General features: G+C 39.4%; 1 protein-coding gene across 6 annotated transcripts in view; it reads right to left on the bottom strand.

The window, feature by feature from the left end:
* The window catches only part of Gramd2b (GRAM domain containing 2B), a 111,797-nt gene that overhangs the window by 65,328 nt on the left and 23,755 nt on the right, over window positions 1-22,714 (bottom strand). The window contains exon 1 of one of the 6 annotated variants that reach the window (XM_087180533.1): window positions 8,087-8,961. The exons of 3 other annotated variants lie outside the window; for them this stretch is intronic. In XM_087180533.1, coding sequence (XP_087036659.1) covers window positions 8,087-8,184 — 98 coding nt within the window. In that variant the 5' untranslated portion in view covers window positions 8,185-8,961. Of the gene's footprint in view, window positions 1-7,451; window positions 8,040-8,086; window positions 8,962-22,714 lie in introns of those variants that run through there. 2 more of the 6 variants (XM_021266255.2, XM_087180537.1) reach the window with 2 other exon arrangements.

The following is a 22,714-nucleotide window of genomic DNA, read 5'->3' as shown; positions in this document are numbered from 1 at the left end:
AACCACTCTACTTTGAGTTTTGATCTTTTCCAAGACTATGCCATGTGGTATGACACTGTCTCCGAATGCTGGACAGCAGGAGTGAGCCACAGGCCCCAGCCAGCCATGCAGTCATGACTAACTCCAAAGTGAGTCATGCTGATTAGCTAAGGACTCCGTAGGCAGGGTGTATTACACACATTTCCAATTTAGAATATCTTCACCTGCCTGGAGCTGAGGCTGGGGAAGGAATGAGGATTAGGTATGAATGTGTCAGAGTGAACTCATAGGAAGGGTGGAAATGCTCTAAAGTGGGATTATGGTGATGGCACAACACTTACTGAGAGTTATTTAATTGTACACTAGAAATGGGAAATTGTATGACATGTAAAATATACCTCAATAAAGCTGTTAAAAATTTTGTGCGCCTGGGAACACTGTGCCCAAACAAATACAGGAAGCTCTGACACATGTGGAGTGACCAGTGACAGCCTGTAAACCAGTCTATCTTGGCTTCCCTTCTAAGGGTGAATAATCACCCTATGTTGAGGTAAAAACAGTTCCTTCTCTTCAAGAAGAAAGAAGGACTCATTAATTTGGGTGTGGAAGAGTCTCTCCCCAGGACCTTCATTTGCTTTCACTTGAAAATGTGTGAAGTGCTTAAAGCTGAGCATTAAAAGAAGTAGAAAATCATCGAAGCACAGTTCTGTTAGAGTTTAGCAAATGGAAAAAAGTAGTTTAAAGTGGAGGGTCAGCAGAGAAAAGTTCAGTGCCAGGAAACAGGATATGAAAATCCATAAAATCCATGGATCATGGATAAAGTATTGGATGACAGATATGGTAATAGCCAGTCAGTAATATTTAAATAAACTGTAAGGTCATAAAACAGTTATGACACGAGAGCTTTTTGCATGTGGTAGAGAACAACATGCTGTGTTTGATTTGTGGAAATGTTTGGATGCTATCAGAAGACTCCTCCAGGTCATGTTATAGGAGGTTATTGCATACTTTTGTAAGATTCTTAGCCACCCCCCACCCCTTTTTTGGTGGTACTGGGGTTTGAACTCAAGGTCTTTGTACGGAGCTACATTCCCAATCCCCTTCTTAAAAAATTCTGACTTTGAAACAAAATCTCTAGTTGTTAAATGGCCCATGCTGGGCTTGAACTTGCAGTTCTCCTGCCTCGGCCTCCCAGAGTGCGGGAATACAGGTGTTTACCACCATACCTTGTTCCAGGCTAAGCCTTCTGAATTTTGACAATTTTGTTTGATTACATTTTATGTTATCCTCTCACCTACTCTGCATAGCATGTCCCGGACTCTTAACAAAGCTAACACAGCTGCAGTTTATGGAAAGCTGACAATATGTGAGGCATTAAGCGAAATGCATTTCTTACATTTCCCATTTAAACTTCAAATTGAGCCCATGTACAATAGATGATGAAACTGAGTCTTAGATATGCTCAGTAATTTGTCAGGGTCAGAACTCTAGCAGACAGAAACCCCAGAATTCACATCCTAGATTCCTAGAGCCTGCTTAGATTAACAACTTCATGAACTGACTTGATAACTCAGCAATTTTCAGCAATTAATTCAGCCATGGAGCTTATTTGGTTGATTATATTTCTTTAAAAAAAAACTTTCAAAGCAGCCAAATGTGGTGGCATGTACCCCAAATCCCAGCTACTTGGGAGGATGAGGCAGGAGGATTTAAATTTGAAGCCAGTCTGGGAAATCCAGCAAAATAAAATATAAGAAGGGCTGAGGCTGTAGCTCAGTGGTAGAATGCACCTGGGTTCAATTTTCAGTACTGCAAAACAAAAACTTTCCAAAATAGAACACACTATTTATTTTTCTCTCTTTTCAAACACTGCCACTGATCATTGTACTTTAATGTAATTGTTATATTTTCTTATATGCTGTATATAATTTTCTCTTCCTATCTCAAAGTTTATACTAGAAAAAACTGGGTCTGTCAGATTTGATGATTTGAAAATTAAAATACACACACACGCACACACGCACACACACTGTGTGAGGATGGAAAGATAATATATAACAGATTCTTTTGCTACATGGGAACTTTCAAAGTTCAGTGTTAAGCAAACGCTAGAGAAATCAAGTTATACTTATTATTAATTTGCTTTTCTTGCTTCCAATTCCTAACTCATTATCATGATTGTCAATTACTCCTAACATGTCCTTCACAAAGACAGTGTAATACCTTCTTTCACTGCAGGCAACTTATTTTTATTTGAGTTCACTATTTAAAGCAAAGCTGTATACCTAAAGCGATTACTGACAATACCAGAGAGCTACCATTTATTGATAACACCAGAGCTTCCTTTTAAGGTAGTATGTTATGCATACCACCCTTTCCTTCTTCTTACATTTGAATAAATTTCTAGAATTCTTATGCCCCAAATTATTAAAGTTTAAATGTTAAAAATTCAAATTGCATTAGAAATGTACATTACATGCACTGTAATTCATTATTTGGAATATGAATCACGGTAACTTTTGCTGAGAAATATATCAGCATTAGTTTCAGGTATTTATTGAAATCCATTAAAGGCTACCTGGCCCTTACTAAATCAGATCTATATGAAATTTTAAGAAATAAAAGTCTGTTTTGTAAAATGTATGTCAAAAACAGGTTATGCTAGAACTGTCTATGTAATAGTACATAAAATTCTGAGTGAAAGAGGTAATAAAAGTGGAGCAAATTAGGATCTGAAACAGAAATATACATCTAAATTACTTATTCTTGGTCAGAAAAGGAATTAATTGTTTTTTGTGTTTTGGTTTTTTTTGGTACCAGGGGTCGAACTCAGGACCTTGAGCTTGCGAGGCAGGAGGCTGCACCACTGAGCTAAATCCGTGGTCCGCACTGTATTTTTTAATCAATATGCAATTCAGTGAGGGAGAATTTGCAGCTTTACTTTCTAGCACAAAGATGAATGCATAAGTCATAGCTCTTGGGTAAGTGAATGTACCTAAAAATAGCTGACAGAAAATTTGACTAAGAAATGGCAAATTCCATCCCCCACCCCGACCTGTCAAGCTGAATCTATCTGATCTATCAGCTATGAGCATACTATATATCTATGTTAAGGGGTTGGGGCCTCAGCCTCTAGCTTACCGACAGAAGGTTATTGAAAGTGACTATTGGGCCCGTTGAGAACTTTGGTAAGAAAAAAATGTGACCAGAGTTTACCAACTATTTAGGGGACAGAAGCCCAATAAAATCTAGTCGTTAGCATATATACTGATGTATGTTAACAACTCATAACAGTACTTTCTACACACTAAAGCTTCCACAAACATGAATTGTTAAATTATCACAATAGCAGCAGCTAAATTCCACAGGACTGAGGACATAGGTACAACTCAAGCACTGACAAAGAAGAGATGTTTGTGCCCAACAATAAAGGGAGGCTTTAAAAGAAGGAAAAGCTGAATTGATTTCTAGAGGTATGAGAGAAAGGAAAGAGGGAACTGCTAGAGAAGAAGAATAGAGGCGAGAAGGAAGATAGACGGCTCACACGGCCCTCCCCTTGGCACACTGCTTATCTGGGCTGCAACTTACCTCTTTTGCTGTGAGTTTTGTAAGAAGTATTTATGTTTCATTTTATAAGAATAATCATAATTATACACATTTACAGGGCATGGTGGATGTTTTGATATATGTATACAACACTGAATGGATAAATGAAGTTAATTAACATTAAGTACCTTGCTTACCTATCATTTATGATGAGACATTTGGAAATTACTCTTGTTTTGAAATATGCATTATTACTGACTATAAGTATATTTATACTGCTTTGCCAGAAATCTCAAACTTATTCCTCCCATCTATCTGAAACGTACCTTTCAACAATTCCCAATTTCTTCCTTCTCCATCATTCTACTCTGTTTCTGCGAGATCAACTTGTTTAGATTCCACATATACATGAAATCATGTGGTACTTGTCTTTCTGTGCCTGGCTTATTTTACTTAGCATGGTGTCCTGAGTGGTCCCCCAACCTGTTTGGCATTAGGGACTGGTATGGAAAACAATTTTTCCCGAGCCTGGGTAGGGTGGGGAGGGGGGAAATGATGATGGTGGGATGGTTTGGGGATTGGATTCTCATAAGGAGAGCACAACCTAGAGCCCTCACAGGCGCAGTTCACAGCAGCGTTATTTCTCCTATGAGAATCTAATGCTGCCTCTGATCTGACAGGAGGTCAAGCTCTGGCAGTAAGGAGAGGCTACAAATGCAGATGAAGTCTCCCCAGCCAGCCACTCACCTCCAGTTGTGAGCCCCAACCCCGCTTTCCTGACAGGCCCTGCTCAGGTGCCTGTGCCCTGTTACCAGTCCAGGGTTCACAGCTTGGGGACTTCTGTCACATTAGGATTTCCTTCTTAAGGCCTAGTAGTATATATGTACAGCATTTTCCATTGGTAGTGCTGCATATTACTTCTTTAAGTATAGTGTTGCTACTATGACTGTTTGGCTGTAAAATATGTACACGTAGCCAGGCACGGTGGTGTCCACCTATAAGCCCTATAATTGAGAGGCTGAGGCAGCAGAAGCGCAAGTTTGAGTCTAGCCAGGGTAACTTACCTAGATTCTGTCTTAAAATAAATTTTTAAAAAGGGCTGCAGATCTATCTCAGCATTACAGTGCTCGATTAGCATGCATGAGGCACTGAGTTCAAGCCCCAAAGCCTAACAACAATGACAAAAAAGTGTACATGCTTAAGAGTGTTAGAATCAACGTGTATGTCCAGATCATTAAGGACCTTAAGATCTTGGCTGAGGAGGCTTGTTTTAGAGAAGGCCATGGGAGCCACCAGATTCTGGAGCAGAGGACAGGGATAAATTATCACGCAGTGGTTGAAGGTGGCTTTAGAAGATCTGAGTTTGAGCTGCTTTCTTATTAATCATATGAGTCTGCTTAGCTGCTTCAATTCTCAGAACTTCAATGTTTTTATCTTGGAAATGGAGATAAGGACAGTGCCTATCTCATTTTGTGCACAGGCAGGCAATGATGAGCACATTCCCTGTCACATGGCAATCATCCTCAATAAATGCCAGCCACTGTTACCTAGGAGAAGACCCAGGGGACACAGTTAGAGGTGGGAGGAATAATCCATTCTAATACACTTAGAAGAAATGTATGGTGGGACACCTGGTGAGTGTAGTGATAATTAATCCAAGGGATGATGTTCAAAACAGAAGTTAGGCTGAGTTTCTAAGCATAAAAATTTGGCAACCTGAATGATTTAAATATGGAATTATCATACTACTCTATCGCTGTGATAATATCATCTCTTAAAATTACTCTTATTATAAAAAAATTACTCTTACTATGATACCAGAACACAGAACTCGGTCTGAGATCTTAGACTGAATCAGAAGTGATTTAGTAGACTTAGAAAATACTAGTTGGTAGGGAAAAAACAAAAAGAATCTCAAAAAACCTTAGGAGTTTACCAAACACTAACAAATAGGTAAATATCTTAACTGTGAAAAGATTTTATAGGCCAAACTTTTTACAGTATCTTGTCTTTGTTTAATGTGGCAATCAGTGGTCACCAATGTCCCTGGAAGTACAGCACTATATGTTTGTGCCTCCTTATCCCCACCCTGCTCTTGGAGCTCCAAATGGGCACATCCCAAATCATTTACCCTTGTGTTGCTCACCGTTATTGAACAAGTAGGTATTGAAGTCTCTGTTGAACTAAGATGAAACTGGACTTTCCAACTAAAGTGCTGTGTGTGGGGCCTTTAGCTTTAAAGTGGTTAGGTTTATTTTCCACAAATCTATTTCCCAGCATCTGAGTTTTAAATTAATAAGACTTGTCTAAGTGCTACAGTAGATTTTTCAGTCAATCACAACTATCTCCTTCATTGAGTATCCAGAAAATGAAACATGAAGATTTCAAAGCTTAGTAAATATTAGGTAGATTTGAATCATTATGTTTTGTGTAAGTGAAGCCAAGACTCCCTTGGGAGGGTCCTGGACTAGGAATTCTAAGATTTGGGTTCTAGCCTTACATGCTCCTCATTTTCAACGTCTATGATGCGGTGAAACATTACCCACATTGCCTCTTTTTCAGAGAAATAAGATTACAATGGCTGAGGACGCAGCTCTGCAGTGGTAGAGCTCTTGTTTAGCATAGGAAATGGATGCTATTCGTTAGTTCATTTTTTCTTAGATTTGAATTATTATTATAAAGTTGGATGAGAAAACTGAAACGTTTTGAGAGGCTTTACTTACAGCAATTTTTTCTCTGTCCTAACGAGTAAAAAATGTCAGCTTAAATTGGCATTTCTGGGAGGGCAAAGGAAAGAGCAGCTAAGGAAGGCAGAGACCCAGATATGGTCAGTCTTGAAACCATAAATCAAAGCAGCTAATAAAGCTCTTCTTCCAAAACTTCAGCACAAACTGGAACTGATACACACCCGGAGTCTGCTTTCATACATAGTCCTTATGTGGAACAAGGCTATGGTTTTTAAAAACTGACAAAATGATGAACCACGGAGATTGAGTCTTTGCTACAAAAAGAATTTAGCATCTTTTCATACTAGCACCAATATAACATTTTAGGTACCGCGACTACTTGACACCATATAATAAAATTGGGCTTAAATATTTTCTTTAGATATTTATCTTACTATCACTTAATGTTGCAGTGATATATTAATGATCCTTTCTTTTTTAAAAGAATCGTGTATTGGAATAACAATAATCAAATAATCACATATCTGTATTTAAAAACTCAAAATACCATACTATAGGAGAAGAAAAAGAAGTTTCATGCCAGAAAGTTAATTTTTGTGATAAAAATATTTGGTTTTTTTAAAACCAAGAGTTTGTAGGTCTAATAATGTGCAAATTGTATTACACACATAAGTGTTTTAAGATAGCCACAACCCCAAAAGCAAAGTATTTCCTTCTCCTGTGCATTGATTGTGCCCCTCCAATCCCACCGCTTTATCTCCTCTTTCTAAAGTAATCAGTTTGTGTTAAAAAGTCAACCAAAGGCCGCAGGGGGCGGTGTTCTTCGACCATAAAGACATTCCCTCTTTCGATCAATTCCAAATTTTCCTCTACTTTTCCTCACCCGCGGGGAAACTGAAAATAAAGGACCGGGAAAACACCCACAAGCTCTGGATCAAACAAAACAAGCATCCCTGTGAGGGTGAAGACTGCGTGACGTCTCCTAACCAGAGACGGTCGGGGCTCCGGACCTCACCGTGGGTCACCGGAGTGCGTCGGCGCGGTGTCAGGACCGGCTGGGCTCTGCAGTCCCCGACCCGCTCGGGAGTGAGAACAGCCATAGCGCCTTCGGGCCGAGAGGTCACGGCCCAGACTGAGCCGCAGGGGTCCCGCCGCGCGCAGGCCCGGGGTCGGCCCACGGCAGGGCAGGGACCTGAACTGGGCCGAAGCGGTCCGGCCGAGCCTGCGGAGAGCACTTACTGGGCCGCGCCGGCTCTGCTCTCCCTTTTCCCTGGCGCCTTCGCGGACTTGGCATCGTCCACATCTTGCTGCAGCTCGGTCATCGGGGCCGCCTCCGGACGCCGCCTTCAGACCCCGGCCCGGCTCCTTGGCGCAGCCAGCCCGGCGGGCGGGACCGGGACACGGGACGGACGCGGGACACGGAACCAGGACACGCACACGGCACCGGGACACGTCGGAGCCGCGCGCGGAGGCGGGACGGGGAGGTCCCGGGCGGGAGGGACGGCCTCCAACCCCGACCCACCGCCGCGGAAGAGGGGAACCTGTCCGACCGGTCTCTGCGGGAGAGGAAACTGGCCCAGCAGGGACATCTGCCTGCGGGGGCGCGGGCGGGCTCCTCTCACCGTCGCCGGGGTCCGAGGAGCTCCGGGGCCTGAGGCGGCGGCAGAGCCTCTCGCACAGCCGCAGCGCGCCAACCCGACCCGCGCCCGGCCTAAATTATTCAAACAGGATGTTGCCTCATCGGGGACGGCCTCTGCGCCTAAACAATAGACCCCTCAGTAGTTGCCTTAGAGCTCGGCTGCTTCTAAGGCTGAGGGGCGGGTTGGGGAGCAAGTGAAGCTGTTGCCAAAAATCTCTTATGCACCAGTACTTACCGGGCACGCTCAGACGGTGAATGCCCCTTTCCCTTCCTTTTGGAGAGGTTTTGACTTCCTAGTTCGGTCTGAGATTTGCATTTGAAGGATCCACTCATTCAACAAATTTTTGAAAGCCATATATTCCAAGCACAGTTCTAAGCAATGACTTATTACAGCAAATAACATTTGTGTTTACTATGAGTTTACTGTAGAGTAGTTGAGAATAGGAATAACTAATATAAAGCCTTGTGGGAACCCTAACTTTAAAACAGTTACAAGTGCCAATAGTGGAAAGTTGCATGCATGGAATGAAATAGTTAACTGTTCTGGTGCTGCAAGTTCTTCATTTTAAAAATTAATTTTCGATTTAGTAATATTACAATATATATGATGTGATACGGTGCGTGTGTGTGAGTGTGTGTGTGTGTGTGCGCGTGTGTGTGTATAAAACATTTCCCCTTCCAAATAACCTCCAATATTTTGGAGTTTCAAGTCCTACCAAATTTGTGTTACAGACTTTCCACCACTAGCTTATGTTGTTAGGCTGGGAGAATAGAAGCATCTTTTTGTATTCTAATGCTCCCAAATTGAAAGAAAAAGGTTTACATCAATTCCATAGGAGTTGGCCTAGCCCACCTTTTTTTTCTTCTTTCTCAGGGAGCTGAGTTGGGTGGGGAAAGCTTTGTGTAACTAGAGGGCTTGGAGGCTGCCTCTTTGGTATCCACAGCTATGTCTTCCAGGGCACACTTCTGACACCTTCACTTCCACATACCTTCTCTACCACCCCCAGCGCACGCACACACACACTGGGGACAGAAGAGCTCTTGGAATATTGGAATACAGAAGAGGTTCTCAATCTCCCAAACTTTGGGTAGTTATATATCCTCAAAGCTCAGGTGCCTTTCAAGTACCACTAAGCTCAGACCTGACTTTTTTCCTTCAAAGTTGTGTTTGTGTGCATGTGCATGCATATGTGTGTGTTTGTGTTTGTGTGTGACAGTGTCTTGCTGCCAGGCCAGGCTTGAAATTGCTGTGTAGCCCAGACTGTCTTCAAACTCATAATCCTTTTGCCTTAGCCTTCTGAGTGCTGGGATTACACCATTATTGGCAAAGTAATTTTTCTATTGTGTTAAAATATACATAATAGTTAACCATTGGTAAGCATACAATTCAGTGGCATTGAATACATTTGGAATATTGTATAATCATCACCACTCCAATTTTTTATCCCTAATATAAACTACCATTAAATAGTAAGCCCATAAAGCAATGACATCCTACTCCTCCCAGGCCCCTAGTCATTTCTATTCTACTTTCTGTCTCAATAAATTTGTCTATTCTACATGCCTTGTTCCACTTATGTGGAATCATACACTAATTCCTTCTGTGTCTGGTTATTACTCAGCATAATATTTTCAATGTTCATCTATGTTGTAGCATATATCAAAGTTCCATCTGCTGTTTGGCTGAATAATATTTCATGCTGTGTATATGGTGTATACCACATTTTATTTATTCATTCATTTCTTGATGAACATTTGGGTTATTCACCTGTCTTCTGTTGTGAATGATGCTGCTATGGGCTTTGGTGTACACATATCTGTTCTGGGCCCTGTTTTCATTTCTTTTGGATACATAATTTAGAGACTTCCTGGATCACATGGTATGCTATGTTTAACTTTTTGAAAAACCTTGGCCAGGCCTCTAGGCGCATGATTAAGGTCAAGTATTTGGAGTAGCCCCATTGTACAGAGGCTTACACCTCAATTAAGGAGTGCACAGATGCCACAGAATTCATTTGTTAGTGTATGGGATGAGGATTTCCTCTGTGGTCTTAAGTGAGGAAGAGCAAGGGGAAATTATGGAGATGGGGAGAGGTTTCCGTGGTGGGAAAAACAGCAAAAGAAGCAAATAAACTACATTCGTGGTATTTGCTTTAATTTAAAAGACATTGTCAAACAGCTGCCTAATTTATTTACTCTTGGGGCTATTATACAATAAAATAGAGTACTATATTTGAAAGGCAGCAGCAATCAAATAAAGGGGAAATTTCAATTTGGTGTAACAAAATAGAGACAGATTATGTCTAAAACATATTTTAGGAGGCTCTTTGAGTTTGTACCAAAAAGAGACACATTACTTTCTTCCTCCAAGCCTCTGGGAATCTGAATTCTTATTCCTAATATCAAAGGAGAATTCTAGTTTGTACTTTTCCAGTTATTGAAACAGCTTTGGTAGAAGACATTTATCCCATTATTTTTATGAAGGTGAGAACTTCTATTCAAGCAGCTTAGAATATTGATCAAATGTTGGCATTTTTCAAAAATACTGGTCAGATACACTGTGCATCTGTCCACAGTCTCAGGGACAGAGTTCAAGTGAGTTTGGAAATTTGAGTGGAGACTTGGTTGTAATGCATAGCCAAATAGTTGCCTAATTTATAACACAAGGCAGGGTAGGTATTTATTACTCAATATAAGTATGCAAAAATGTATGCTTGTAATTTCATGTTAATGTCTGATGACATATTTTTGAAGGCATTAATGAATTTATCAAGATGAAGCCAGGAAGTTCTGTAATAATTTAACAGTGCATGATATTTCATAATCAAAGAATTCCAGGAACACTTATCAGATGATTCCTGTTATTAATTAAGGTCAATTATCCAAAGGAGAAAATGGGAAAAAAAAGAGTTCAGAAGAGACCTATAAAATGTCACTGAAAAGCTTAATTCTAGGGCTTTAAAGAAAAAAGCTGTAAGATTAAAAGTTGAGAAACTTTACTTGAAGGGGTACCATTAATGAATGATTTATGTCAAATACGAAGGACCTAATGAATAAAACCATTAAATATTGGAATGGGAATCGATAGATGGAATCACCTAATATGGAGACTTTTGAAAATAAGACTGTTAAAAAAATCGACAATGATTTTAAACAGTATTCCTCAAATCAAGTGATAGAACATATTTGGAAATTTGAAATACTCTACTTCTCTTAAAGCTTAGCACTGTGTTGAGAGGAACAGGCAAGATGGTAAGCGTTCACTGGAGGGGTTAGAAGACAATTGGGAAACACCAGCGTAAATCTGAGTCAGTGAAAAACCAGAAGCAATAAAAAGACCCTTCCAGTTCAGCACTCTAAAATAAATGATGCTACATCAAAATCTACCCCAAAGTTATAAAATATGTATCTATTTTCTATATGGTCAGTGTTAAATATTACAACTTGGGAAGGGGAAGGCCTCTGAGATCGATCATCCAGTACAGTGGTTTGGACATGGGTTATGGAGCCCACTGAGGGGGACCCAGCTCTTAGACTTGGGTCTTCTGATTGCAGTGCCGCCTTTCTCCTCCCCTGAAGTGTGGTCTTTCCTGCTTTTGTGAGGACTCTTCCACTTTGATTTTTTCATATATTTGTGCTATCTTAATTTCTTACGGGGAAAGGGAAAGTGTTGACTACCACACTCTAAACAAACAATAATCAGATCCCCCTTGTGTTTCAGAGGAGAACTTGAGCTTCCTGAGTTTAGTGACTTTGTCAGAATTATAGCAGTCCCAAGAGGATGAAGACACAGCTTTGCTGACTTTTAGTGGAATGTTTGTGGGCCTGTAGGAGTGAGGAATGCGAAGCACATTATGTTAATGGCAGAGACAAATGCTTTGTAGAAGAGTATGTTGGAGGAAAGGCCCAATAAGGGGTCTTCCAGTGTGAATATGTTTGTGGGGAAAGAAATGTTTGAATCTTGAGTAGTGTGTGGGGAGCTGTATTTTGCAGCTTTCTGCTCTTCATAATTAACCTAAAACTTGGTTGTAATAATTATTATTTTTCATGGTTCTATGAACTGACTGGACTCAGCTGACTGTCACTTGCTGTCTCTTAAGCAGTGGCAGGCAGATAGGGCTCAGGATTGGTTGGCATCATTTGAAAACTCACCTGAGCTAGATATGCAAGGTGACATTTTCACTTCTCAGTCTGGGGCTTCAGCTGAGATGCTTGGAAGAACTGAGTCTGTGTCTCTCTGTGTGGCACTGCACAGGAGTAACTTTGGCTTCCTTACAGTATGGTGGTCCTTATCCCACTGGATATTTTTATTTGTTGGGAGGCTTTCTTCAGACCTTACATCTCACATTGCCAAGGTGGAATCTATGAGTTTCTATGAGATAGCACTAGTAGTAGCATGTAGTTTCACCTATACTGCATTTTATTGCTCAAAGGCAACCGAGCCAAGATTCAAGCTGAGAGAACTATAGGAGATGTAAATACCAGGGGGTGTGGTTCACTGCAGGCCATCTTTGAAGACCAGCTGCCACCATACAAACAATAGATTGGGCCCTCTGATTATAGACTTTGTCATTGGGCATGTGGGTGGATACATGGACACTCCTAACAGCACTGTTACAAATTCATGAGATAGGGGAGTGAGTAAAGCAGGTAAAATCCATCTTGTTATTTTTCCTACATTATGACAGAAACCAAAAATTTGTAAAGTACAATCAGCTCTCCTTACCCACAGGTTCTACATCCTCAGATTCAATCAATTGCACACCAAATGTGTAGTTGGACCTGTGATGGTTGTATCCATACTGAACATGTACAGCTATTTTTCTTGTCATTATTCCTTAAACAGTACAGTATAATAACTACTTACACAGTATTTACATAGTATTAGGTATTGCAGTAATCTCGTGTTAATTTGAAGTATACAAGAGCATGTGTGTGGGTTCTATGCAAACACCAGCCCATTTTATATAAAGGACCTGGGCATCCTTGGATTTTGGTATGGGGGAAGGGTCTTGGAAACAGTCCCTGGAGAATATCCAGGGACTACTGTACATAAATAGCAAGTTTCAATGACAAAGAAAATAAAATGGAAAACAGAGGGCATCTATTTTATATAGGATTGTCAGGGAATTCTCTTTGAAAGGTGACATCTCAGCTCAGCCTTGAATGAGGAGCAGGAGGAGGCCCTTCGAGGACTGGGTACAAAGCTGCCAGCCAGAGGGAGGAGCTAGATGAAGACCTCGAGCCAGTACTGGGCTTGGCATATTCTAGGAACAGCAGGAAGGCCCCTGCCCTCCCCTGTGCCTGTAGTATAAGGAGAGAGGAGGAGGCTCATAGAAGTCTGTTGTCTCATACAGATAACAGCTTTTCTGTCCATTTGTTTATATCTGTTCTCTCTCTCCTTCAAGAATGGAGTTTTCAGGCTGGGGATTTAGCTCAGTGGTTTCGCCGCCTGCTGCACAAGCACAAGGACCCAAGTTCGATCCCTGGTACCAAAAAAAATAATGGAGTTTTCCCAAAAGCAAGGACCTTGGCTGTCATGTTCACTACAGTGCCTGCTTCATGTTAGATGCTCAGTAAATATTTGTTGAGTGAATGAATCTTTGGCTGGTTGTTTCTAATCACTAATTCTCAACTGTGCTCCTGAGGAATCCTTAACTGGCCTGAGAGATTCTGATATGATAATACTGGTCTTTCCCCTTCTACTTTATGGGGGAGGGTAGGAATGAATGAAAAAGAAATATAATAGAGTATTCCCCATCATAACTGAAAAAGGAAAACTTCTGGCTCATGCTACTTGTCACTTGTCAGCTAGTTGAGTGCAAGTGCCCCAAACAGATCGTCCCATGACTCCCAGATGGCCTAGCTCTGGGGCATGTCCAAGAGTCACTGTTTATAATCCACAGGCAACAGCTCAGAGTTATGGAATCTTTCATTGTTTTCTTAGAGAAACGTTCACACAACCTCTTTCCTTCCTTGTTTTGGGAAGTAAGGATCATACCATCAGTCTGAGGACTAGCCCTTCTCTTTCCTCCTGCCATGATTTGGCATTCTGCTTTTCTCCCTGTAAAATGCTTTGACAATGTACTTTGTACATTGCAATTCTCAAGCAGTTAAGTAGTTAAAACAGTTTCTGCATGGTATATATTTTTTCTATCACTTATATTGCATACTTTTTATTGCTTATTCTGTCTTCTTTTTAATATTTTATTTCATTTTTGAACAATTCTTATTAGCATTTTCTCACCATCTATTTTTTTCTATGTAGCACTATTCATTAAAAAAAATTGGTTCCCAAAAGTAAGCCAAGAAGGATTAAGAGATAAAGGCACAACAGAAGACTTCTCAGGCAAATAAGAAAGTTTTCTCTTTCTTTCAAGTAGCCCCCAGATTACTTACTGGTTGAATATTATGAATAGACCCTTCATTATATCTGCTTTCCCTCCCTCTGTCCCTCCCTCCCTTCATTTTTTGGGGATGCCTTTTGTTTGCCAGGCCATATTCTGCATGATGGAGATATAAAAACAAACACCATGCTTGCTATTAGTGAGTTTGTTGCCCTGTAGGAGAGACATTTCAATAAGCAAATATTCAATAAGCAGATACCAAAATACATGTGTAGAACCTTAATCAAAAACTACCATGCTTTCATTTTACAACCACACATTTGGTGATAAATAACATCATGGTGTCAAATGATGATAAACAGACAGGGATGGACATTTGATCTTTTGTGTTGTTTTGGGTCACACATAAGTCACCCTACCTCTGACATCCATAAACTTTTAGAAAAGGCACTAGGCTGGAAGTAAGGAGAACAGGGCTCTTGTCTAAGCTCTGTTCTTTGTGCTGGAATGTAAATCTATTAATAGAATACAGGTTGAAAGTTGCAGAAGTGCTGGTCCTCAGAAAAGGACACTAGACCTCCTACTTACAGCAATATTTCTTCCTTCTGCTTCTACATAGAGGAAGTATAGAAATAAAAGGGGAAAATTTTTTACATAGAAATGTTGTATGAACTAATTGAAAAAATTTTAAAAATGTTCATGTGAGAGTAGTTATTGAAATATATTCACCTGAGGAAATGTTCTCCTATAGGGCTTTGTACTTTGCATTTTCCCTTCTCCTAAAGCGCTCTCTACTTTGCATTAGTTTTTATTTTTAAAAATGCCCCAGGTGAAAACAGAATGTATCTTAAAATCATAGGCTAATTAAATCAGACTTTAAATTTAATTTTTAATAGTAATGAGAAAAATTAAAAATTAATATTTATTCCATATTAACAAATATAGAAGAGATTCTCCACTAAGCCACCTAACAGAGAAGAATCAGACACTGGAAATACTTTGTATTATAGGAGAAGCCTTTGGCCTCAGATTTTAAGAAAATGTTGTACAAATTTGTAATAGTGTGCCAATCAGTCGTAATTATCAACTTGATGGATGAAAAGACTCCTAGAAAGGTGATGGGATTGTGAGGCACTGACCTCACTAATGGTTAATCCATTGATGCGTGCCTAGCAGAATGGGCTCCTAGGAGGTGGGGCCTACTAGCAGTAAGTGGGTCGTGGGGGTCTGTTCCTTGGGGACTATACCTGGTCTAGGGCCCATTCTTATCTGGTTTTCCCCTGTACTCTGCTTCTCCACAGCCCTGAAGTGAACAGTTTTACTCTACCAAGCCCTCTGCTGTGAAGCCTTGAAGGCAGCCAGGCTTTACAGTAAGAATGCGAAGACTGAGTCTCCTGAGCTTGAGCTATGGTTTCAGTTTAATAACTCAGTGAAATAATTCCTTACAGCTTGGTTATCTAATGGTTACTAAATGTCTAACAAGAAAGCTCTTTAATGAAAAAACTATGACATATTCTGGAAAGCACAGCAAAATGAGGTTCAAAATTCTTTTACTTTACTTTTTATCATTTTCTCCTTTTGCCGTCTGCTTCATTTGGAAGGGGATGGTGGTTACCTTGCAGACTGAAAAGGGGATGGGGACTTTCAGAGATGCTGAAGAGGTTCTACGTGTTGATATGTATGTTGATTAATTACTTGGGTACATGCATATATAAAATTCATTGAGCACACACTTAAGATTTGTTCATTTTAATATATAAAAATTAAATCTCAATTGTAACAAGCAAAAAGAAAGAAAAGCCTTAAATATCTTTAGCCATTATGAGAAAAGGAAAAAAATGGAAACAAAGTCTTTGTAAATAGGGAAGGGTGGAGGAGGTGAAGGAAGGACAGGAAATGGGGAAAAAATAAGAACCAAGATGCATCATGTACAGGTACAAGTACCTAATGACAAATGTAAATGTATTATATACCTAAAATGTACCAATAAAAGAATTCAAGGAAAAAAAAAACTTTAGCCAGAGCTGGTGTGTGTGTGCGTGTGTGTGTGTGTGTGTGTGTGTGTGTGTGTACATTCTGAGATAGTAAAGGAACAAAAAGAAGAAACAAAACAACATACATATAGACACAAAGTTTTTATCTTTTTATTCTCCTGGTACCAATATGATCTTTATCTCTGTTCTTTTCTATGAATAAGTGTCTCATCATCTCTGCTTTACTTAATGTTTGATAATAAAATTTTAAATTTTAACAAAAGAGCTTTTATATAACTTTTTCTGGCTATTCTCATTTGCGTATTTATTTCGGTATGTAGCAATATAATGCAAGATGTTAAACTCTTATCTGCATTTTTGTTGTTGTTTTCTATAACCTATGATCTGGTGAAAACTTTCTAGGCCTTATCAGTCATAATTTATTAATTGTATATATCTTCATTTCTTTGTTCATAGTTTATCATGTAGCTGTTTAAGTAGTTAGTTCAACTGTGTAGTCAAAAGAACCTGGAGATGCAAGTAACACTTTAACATAAAATAGCTGCAGAGCAAATTTTTTTTTTTTTTTTGGTACTGGGGATCGAACTCAGGTCCTTGCGCTTGTGCAGCAGGTGATGAAACCACTGAGCTAAATCCCCAGCCCTGCATAGCAAATTAGAAGCTTTCAGATTAATAAGATGAATTTCATTACTTCAAAGATCCTATATTTTACTTTCTGTCTGCCTCCACAGGGTATTTTAATAATGTGTAGCCAACCATAAAATGATCTTGGTTCAGTAGACTTAGGTGAGTTCAAAAGATGATATGCAGTTAAAGAAAAAGGAAATAGTGGTATGGCACAGTGGTATAGTGCTTGCCTAGCATGTTTAAAATGAAGTCCTGGGTTTGATCCCTAGCATAGCAAAAAACAAAACAAAACAAACAAGGAGAAGGAAAAGGAGAAGAAAGAAAGGGTGGGGAGAGTAAAATTAATCAAGTACACTGAGTTTAGTATAGATTATTTAATTCTCACAATGACTTTATGAGGATTATATCATTGCAGCTATAAAGAAACCAAAGTTCAGAAGAGGTAAACAACTTGTCTTGTATTACACAGTCAGCAATTCAGTTGTGTTGCTTTTCTTTTTTTTTTTTTCCCACCGTTAAGTTTATTGGTATATTTTAGGTATAAAATGCATTTACATACATCATTGGGATCTTGTACCATTACATGAGTATCTTGGTTCTTATTTTTTTCCCCTTCCCCTGCCCTCTCCCACCCCCTCCACCGCTCCCCACTTGCAAAGATCCCGTTTCCATTTTTTCCCCTTTCCCCTCCCCCCTCCCAGCCCCCCTAGAGCTTTGCTTCCTATTACACAATATCAATTACACATTATTAAAATTAAAATATCAAGACCTAGGAGACATTACCACAGATTTTACAGAATTTAAAAGGATATAGAAAGCATATTTCAAAAACCTGTTTTGAAATAACTTTGACAAGTTCTTTTTTTTTTTTCTTTTTGGTACTGGGGATTGAACTCGGGCACTTGCGCTTGCGAGGCAGGCAGCGGAACCACTGAGCTAAATCCGCGGCCATGACAACTTCTAAGAAGTACCTTGGAAGACAAATTAATGAAACTAACTCTGGAGAAAATATAAAATTTGAATAGCACCTATTAAAGACAGTATATTCCTAGCTTGAAAACCTACCTATATGACAACAACAGGCTCGTATACATTTTAACGCATGAATTATATCAAATATTTAAAGCAGAAAAAAAAAAGGAACACTTCTCTCCTCATTTTAGGAACTCAACATTGTGCTAATTCTAAAACTGGATAAAGATAATAGAAGAAAAAAGTATGAACATAGATAGAAATTTGTTTAACAAAACAAACTATTAGAAGTCAGATTTGGCAGGATGTAGAAAGTGGTTTTGTTATAGGGATGGCAGTGTTGGTTCAGCATTGGAAGATCCACCCCCAAAAGTCATCATTTTAACAGAGGAAAGGAGAAAGCCATATGATCCTGTCACTAGTTGGAGAAAACGTATTGGACTAAATTTCACAGCTGTTCATGGTAAACGCTATCAGGAGACTAGAAGTAGAACAGAAACTTCTCAACAGATTAAAGACATGTACTCCATACTTCCATTCGAAAGTGCCCTATATGAATGGAGAAGACACCATGCTTTCTCCCTAAGGTGGGGAATGAGGGCAGATATGCCTACTCTTCATCTGTCTATTAAACTTTGAAACACAGGCCAAAACCAAAATAGTCTGGCAATAAAATGACACAATTAGGATAGGATTGGCAAGGTAGAAGCAAAATCTTTATATGTAGATGAAATGATCATCTACAGAGAAAATACTAAGAAATCTCTAGGAGCCCCTAGAACTTGTATTTGAATTTAGCAGTATTAGAAAACACAAGGTATATATCAAAATTCAGGTCTATGTACACTTACTATAAATGAAGAATTGGGTATTGAAATTTAAAACTTATGTAGGAGTACAAAGGACCTAGAAAAGTTAAAAAACAAAACAAAACAGTGTTGGAAGACGTTTAGTACCTAATTTTAAGACTTCTTCTAAAGCTACAGTAATCAAGGCAGTGTTGGTATAAGGAAAGACTTAGAGATCATTGGAATAAAACAGAGAATCTAGAAATAGAACCACACATATATAGTCCACTGAGTTTTGAAAGATTATTTAACATTAACATTTTATAGAATATAAACTCAATTCAAGAGCTGAGGAAGAGATAGTGTTTTCAGCAAATGGCACTAGAACACCTGGTATCCGTATATAAAAAATTAACCTCAGCCCTTTATTCCCATACATGAAAATAACTTGAAGGGATCTATGAACCTAAATAAGAAAGCCTAAAAGTATAAAACTTTAAGAAGAAATTATAAGGGAAAGTGTTTATGAATTTAGGGTAGCAAGAACTACCTAGGATACAAAAGACATGATATATTAAAGAAAAAAATTGATAAATGAGATTCCATCAAAATTTAGAACTTTAAATGACATCATTAAATGAAAAGTAGTCTTTAAACAGACCATATTTAGAATGCATATAGCCTATGACCAGAATATATAAAGAACTCTTACAGCTCATTAATAGACAGCCCAATTAAAAAGTAGACACAAGAAGATGATAAATAGCCAGTATAGCACAAGGAGTGGTGTGCAACTCTAGAATCAGAAAAATACTAATCAGTACAAGAACAAGATTGAATTATACACTTATTAGGGAGATGAAGTTCAAAGTTTTAAAAGCCTTGGCATGACTTTTTCCTTTTGTTGGATTCTCCCCCTTTGCGTTTAATTTGTCACGCCCAATGGATTCATTCTGCTGGGTTTCCTGGGGTTGTGATCCTCATTGTCTTTTCCTAGGATATTGTCTAAAATTTTTTGGAGTGCTGGTTTGGTATTCATGAAGTTTCCGAGGTGCTCTTTATCATGAAAGTATCTTATTTCTCCATCAATTTTGAAAGATAGTTTTGCAGGGTACATCGGTCTGGGTTGGAGGCTGTTTTCCTTTAGGGCTTAAAATACATCACTCCAAGCTCTTCTTGCCTTGAGGATTTGCTTTGAGAAGTCTGCTGTGATTCTGATGGGCTTTCCATTGTATGTGATTTGTTTCTTTTCTCTCACTGCTTGTAGAATTTTGTTCTTCTGTTGGATTTCTGGAATCCTAACTATTATATGCCTATGTGTAGATTTTTTTATCAAGGCTAGCTGGAGTCCTATATGCCTCACTTATCTGTGTGTCAAGTTCTTTTCCCCTGCTTGGGAAGTTTTCTGCCATCACTTCTGTGAACAGTTTTTTTGTATGTCATCTGCACTCTCTCTTCTTTCTTCATTGACTCCAATGAGTCTTATGTTGTTCTTCTTTGCATCATCTAGCAGCTGCTGGATTGATTTCTCATGTTCCCTTACAATTTTGAAGCAATTTTTCTTTTCCTGGTCATTAATTGCAACCTTATCTTCTATATCTGAAATTCTATCCTCACATTGGTTCATTTTGCTGTGCAGACTTTTGATGGAGTTTTTAATCTCCTGGAAATCTGTTTGCATCTGTTTTATGGATTCCATTTGTTTCCTATGTTGGGATTCCATCATGTTCCTCAGATCTTCTATTTTTTATTTGTGTACTCTCTAGATTTATTAATTATGTCTTGCACTATTAGCACAATCTTTGCTGTTATCTGAGTAATTACTTCTGATTTCATTTTTCCCAGATCCTCTTTTGTTTACCAGTTCAGAGAGTTCAGGTGGTTGAGTATCAGATTGTTCCATCTTGTTTCCCTTTGGGGTTGCTGTAGGTGATCCAGAAGTCTGTTTTTGAGGCTTGTTTATGTGTCTTCTCATTTCCTTGGGGGCGGGGGTGCTTCTGGCTCCCACACAGCTCACCTTCTCTGCCCTAGGAGCTTGGGATGGCAGTGGGGGAGCTTCCTTCCGGGTGCTGGGACTGGCTCACCTTCTCTGCCCTAGGAGCATGGAATGGCGGCGGGGGAGCCAGTTGTGTTGCTTTTCAAAGTATCCTCTTTTCCACAATCTGCTATTCCCTCTAGTGATGTCATAAGAAGTAAATTCCAAAGTGATTAAAAGATCTTCAGGGATTTTTGAGATAATCTCATCAATCCCACTTATTTGGATATAAGAGAACAGGGTCCAGGTCTTGCTGTATAGCTCGAATTTTGCTTTAGTAGAAATGGAATTAAAACTAAGGCACAAATTTACAGAAAAAAGCATTAAATGAAAAGTTAGAAGATAGGAGAGAACGCCCACTTGTATAGCGGGAGAGGACACAGTCTGATACAGGGATTCAGACTGGCCCGCCTGAAAAGGTGGGAAGGTAGCTATCAACGATTGGATTCACTGGTGGGTTGGGGACTGGTTGATCCTTATCTGAGACTTGGTATGTGACCTGGCTGAGGGGTGGTCTCATTTTCAGGAATGAATTATGTCTTTGGGCAACTTCCTTTCTTGGAATCCAAGTAATCACAGACTCAGGACAATGGCTAAAGACTTCAAGAATACTTGAATGTCATAGCAAATCCTCCGTCATAGTGTCCTCAGTCTTGAAGGGAATGAAACTATGTAAATTTGGGGCTAATCAATCTCATTTGGCAATTTTTAGATGCTACGTAAATGATTAACATGCCCATATACAAAGCTAAGAAGAGATTTGATTCTGTTTTAAAGTAACAAAGGATACAAAATGGTCAATTTTTGTTTTGTTTTTAGCTACCTATTGGGCATCTGTAAACCCAAGTGTAGAGTCATGGTTCACAGCACAAATGGCTTTTAAGTCTCTATCTCAGAAGCAAACACAAATCGTGCTTTTAATGAGCAGTAGGTAAGGACCTGTCGGGAGCAATGCTACATAATTTTAGGGAAAAATCATTTGATTAGGCCTAGTTCTCCTGCCTACAGGCCAGCTATGGCATTTTGAGACATAATTCTATTTTGGCCCCTGGTTACAACTGAGACCTCAAGGATCTGGTGATGCTGTGATGCTCCAGGACAAGATTACACCAGATGAAGACATCCTGGGAGAAACAAAATCTTCATCTACTCAGTTCGTCATTGTTCTTGGATTGTCACACTTTGTTTATCCCCGATGTACTGAACTCTCTGTGAGTCATTTGTTACATTTGTTTCTCCTGATGTACTGAATAAAAGGTGTGTTAAGCTGGGGGCTTTCATCTTTGCCACCCAGAGCAGCACTGATCAGGCCCAAAGCTCAGCTTCTTATCCAAGTCTCATTTTTTCTACCTTTCCTGTATAATGAATTAATTTGCCTTGTGCTGCCGTGGCTCGCAGGAGACTAGGACTCACTGCACCGGTTCTAGTAACATCCTCTTTTCCCTTCCCTACAAGGACCCAGGATTTTGCTGTTTCCCATCCCTATGATGGTCCTTGACTATGTTATGACTGCTTCAGAGGAAAGTTATGTTGTGTCCATCTGGACAACATGCAAGTCAATGACCAAATTCTCCTACAAGCTTCCTCTATTTTTTTTTCTACCTCCCTACATCATCCTGCTCCTGTATCATAGTCAGAAGTAAAACCTGTGAATTCTAGAGGTGGTCAATCTGGATTTAAATCCCCAATCTATCACTTATGAGTTGTGTGATCTTGGATAAGTTACTAAATCTCTCTGAGTTTCACTTTGTTTCTTCAGTGTAAAATGGGAAAAAGTATTAGTGGTTGTGACAATTGAGTTAAACCATGGAAAGCGTTTAGAATGGGCTGTAGCACACAGAAAGTGTCTTATGAGTTCTAGCCATTAGTGTTGGTTACTATGCTGCATAGTACTTCTGTCTTGATTTATGGTTACATGGGTTTGTGTTGGTCTCCCATCAACATGGAGATGGCATCGCACATCTCTTTTTAAAGGGCTCTTCTTCCCCACCTTCCCTCAGCACCCAGATTAATCCTTGACAATTCCTCATACCAAATAAGGCCAGTGGATTTAGTTTTGCCAGTTAATGTCTTTCCAAATTTTTCACATGTTTTCAAATA

Source organism: Heterocephalus glaber, unplaced genomic scaffold, assembly GCF_053883595.1.
Source record: "Heterocephalus glaber isolate CG9 unplaced genomic scaffold, H.glaber_assembly_v1.0 deba00001463, whole genome shotgun sequence".
Taxonomy (NCBI): Eukaryota; Metazoa; Chordata; class Mammalia; order Rodentia; family Bathyergidae; genus Heterocephalus; species Heterocephalus glaber.
Note: the sequence above shows the minus strand (reverse complement) of the source record. Positions and strands in the feature narration are given on the sequence as shown.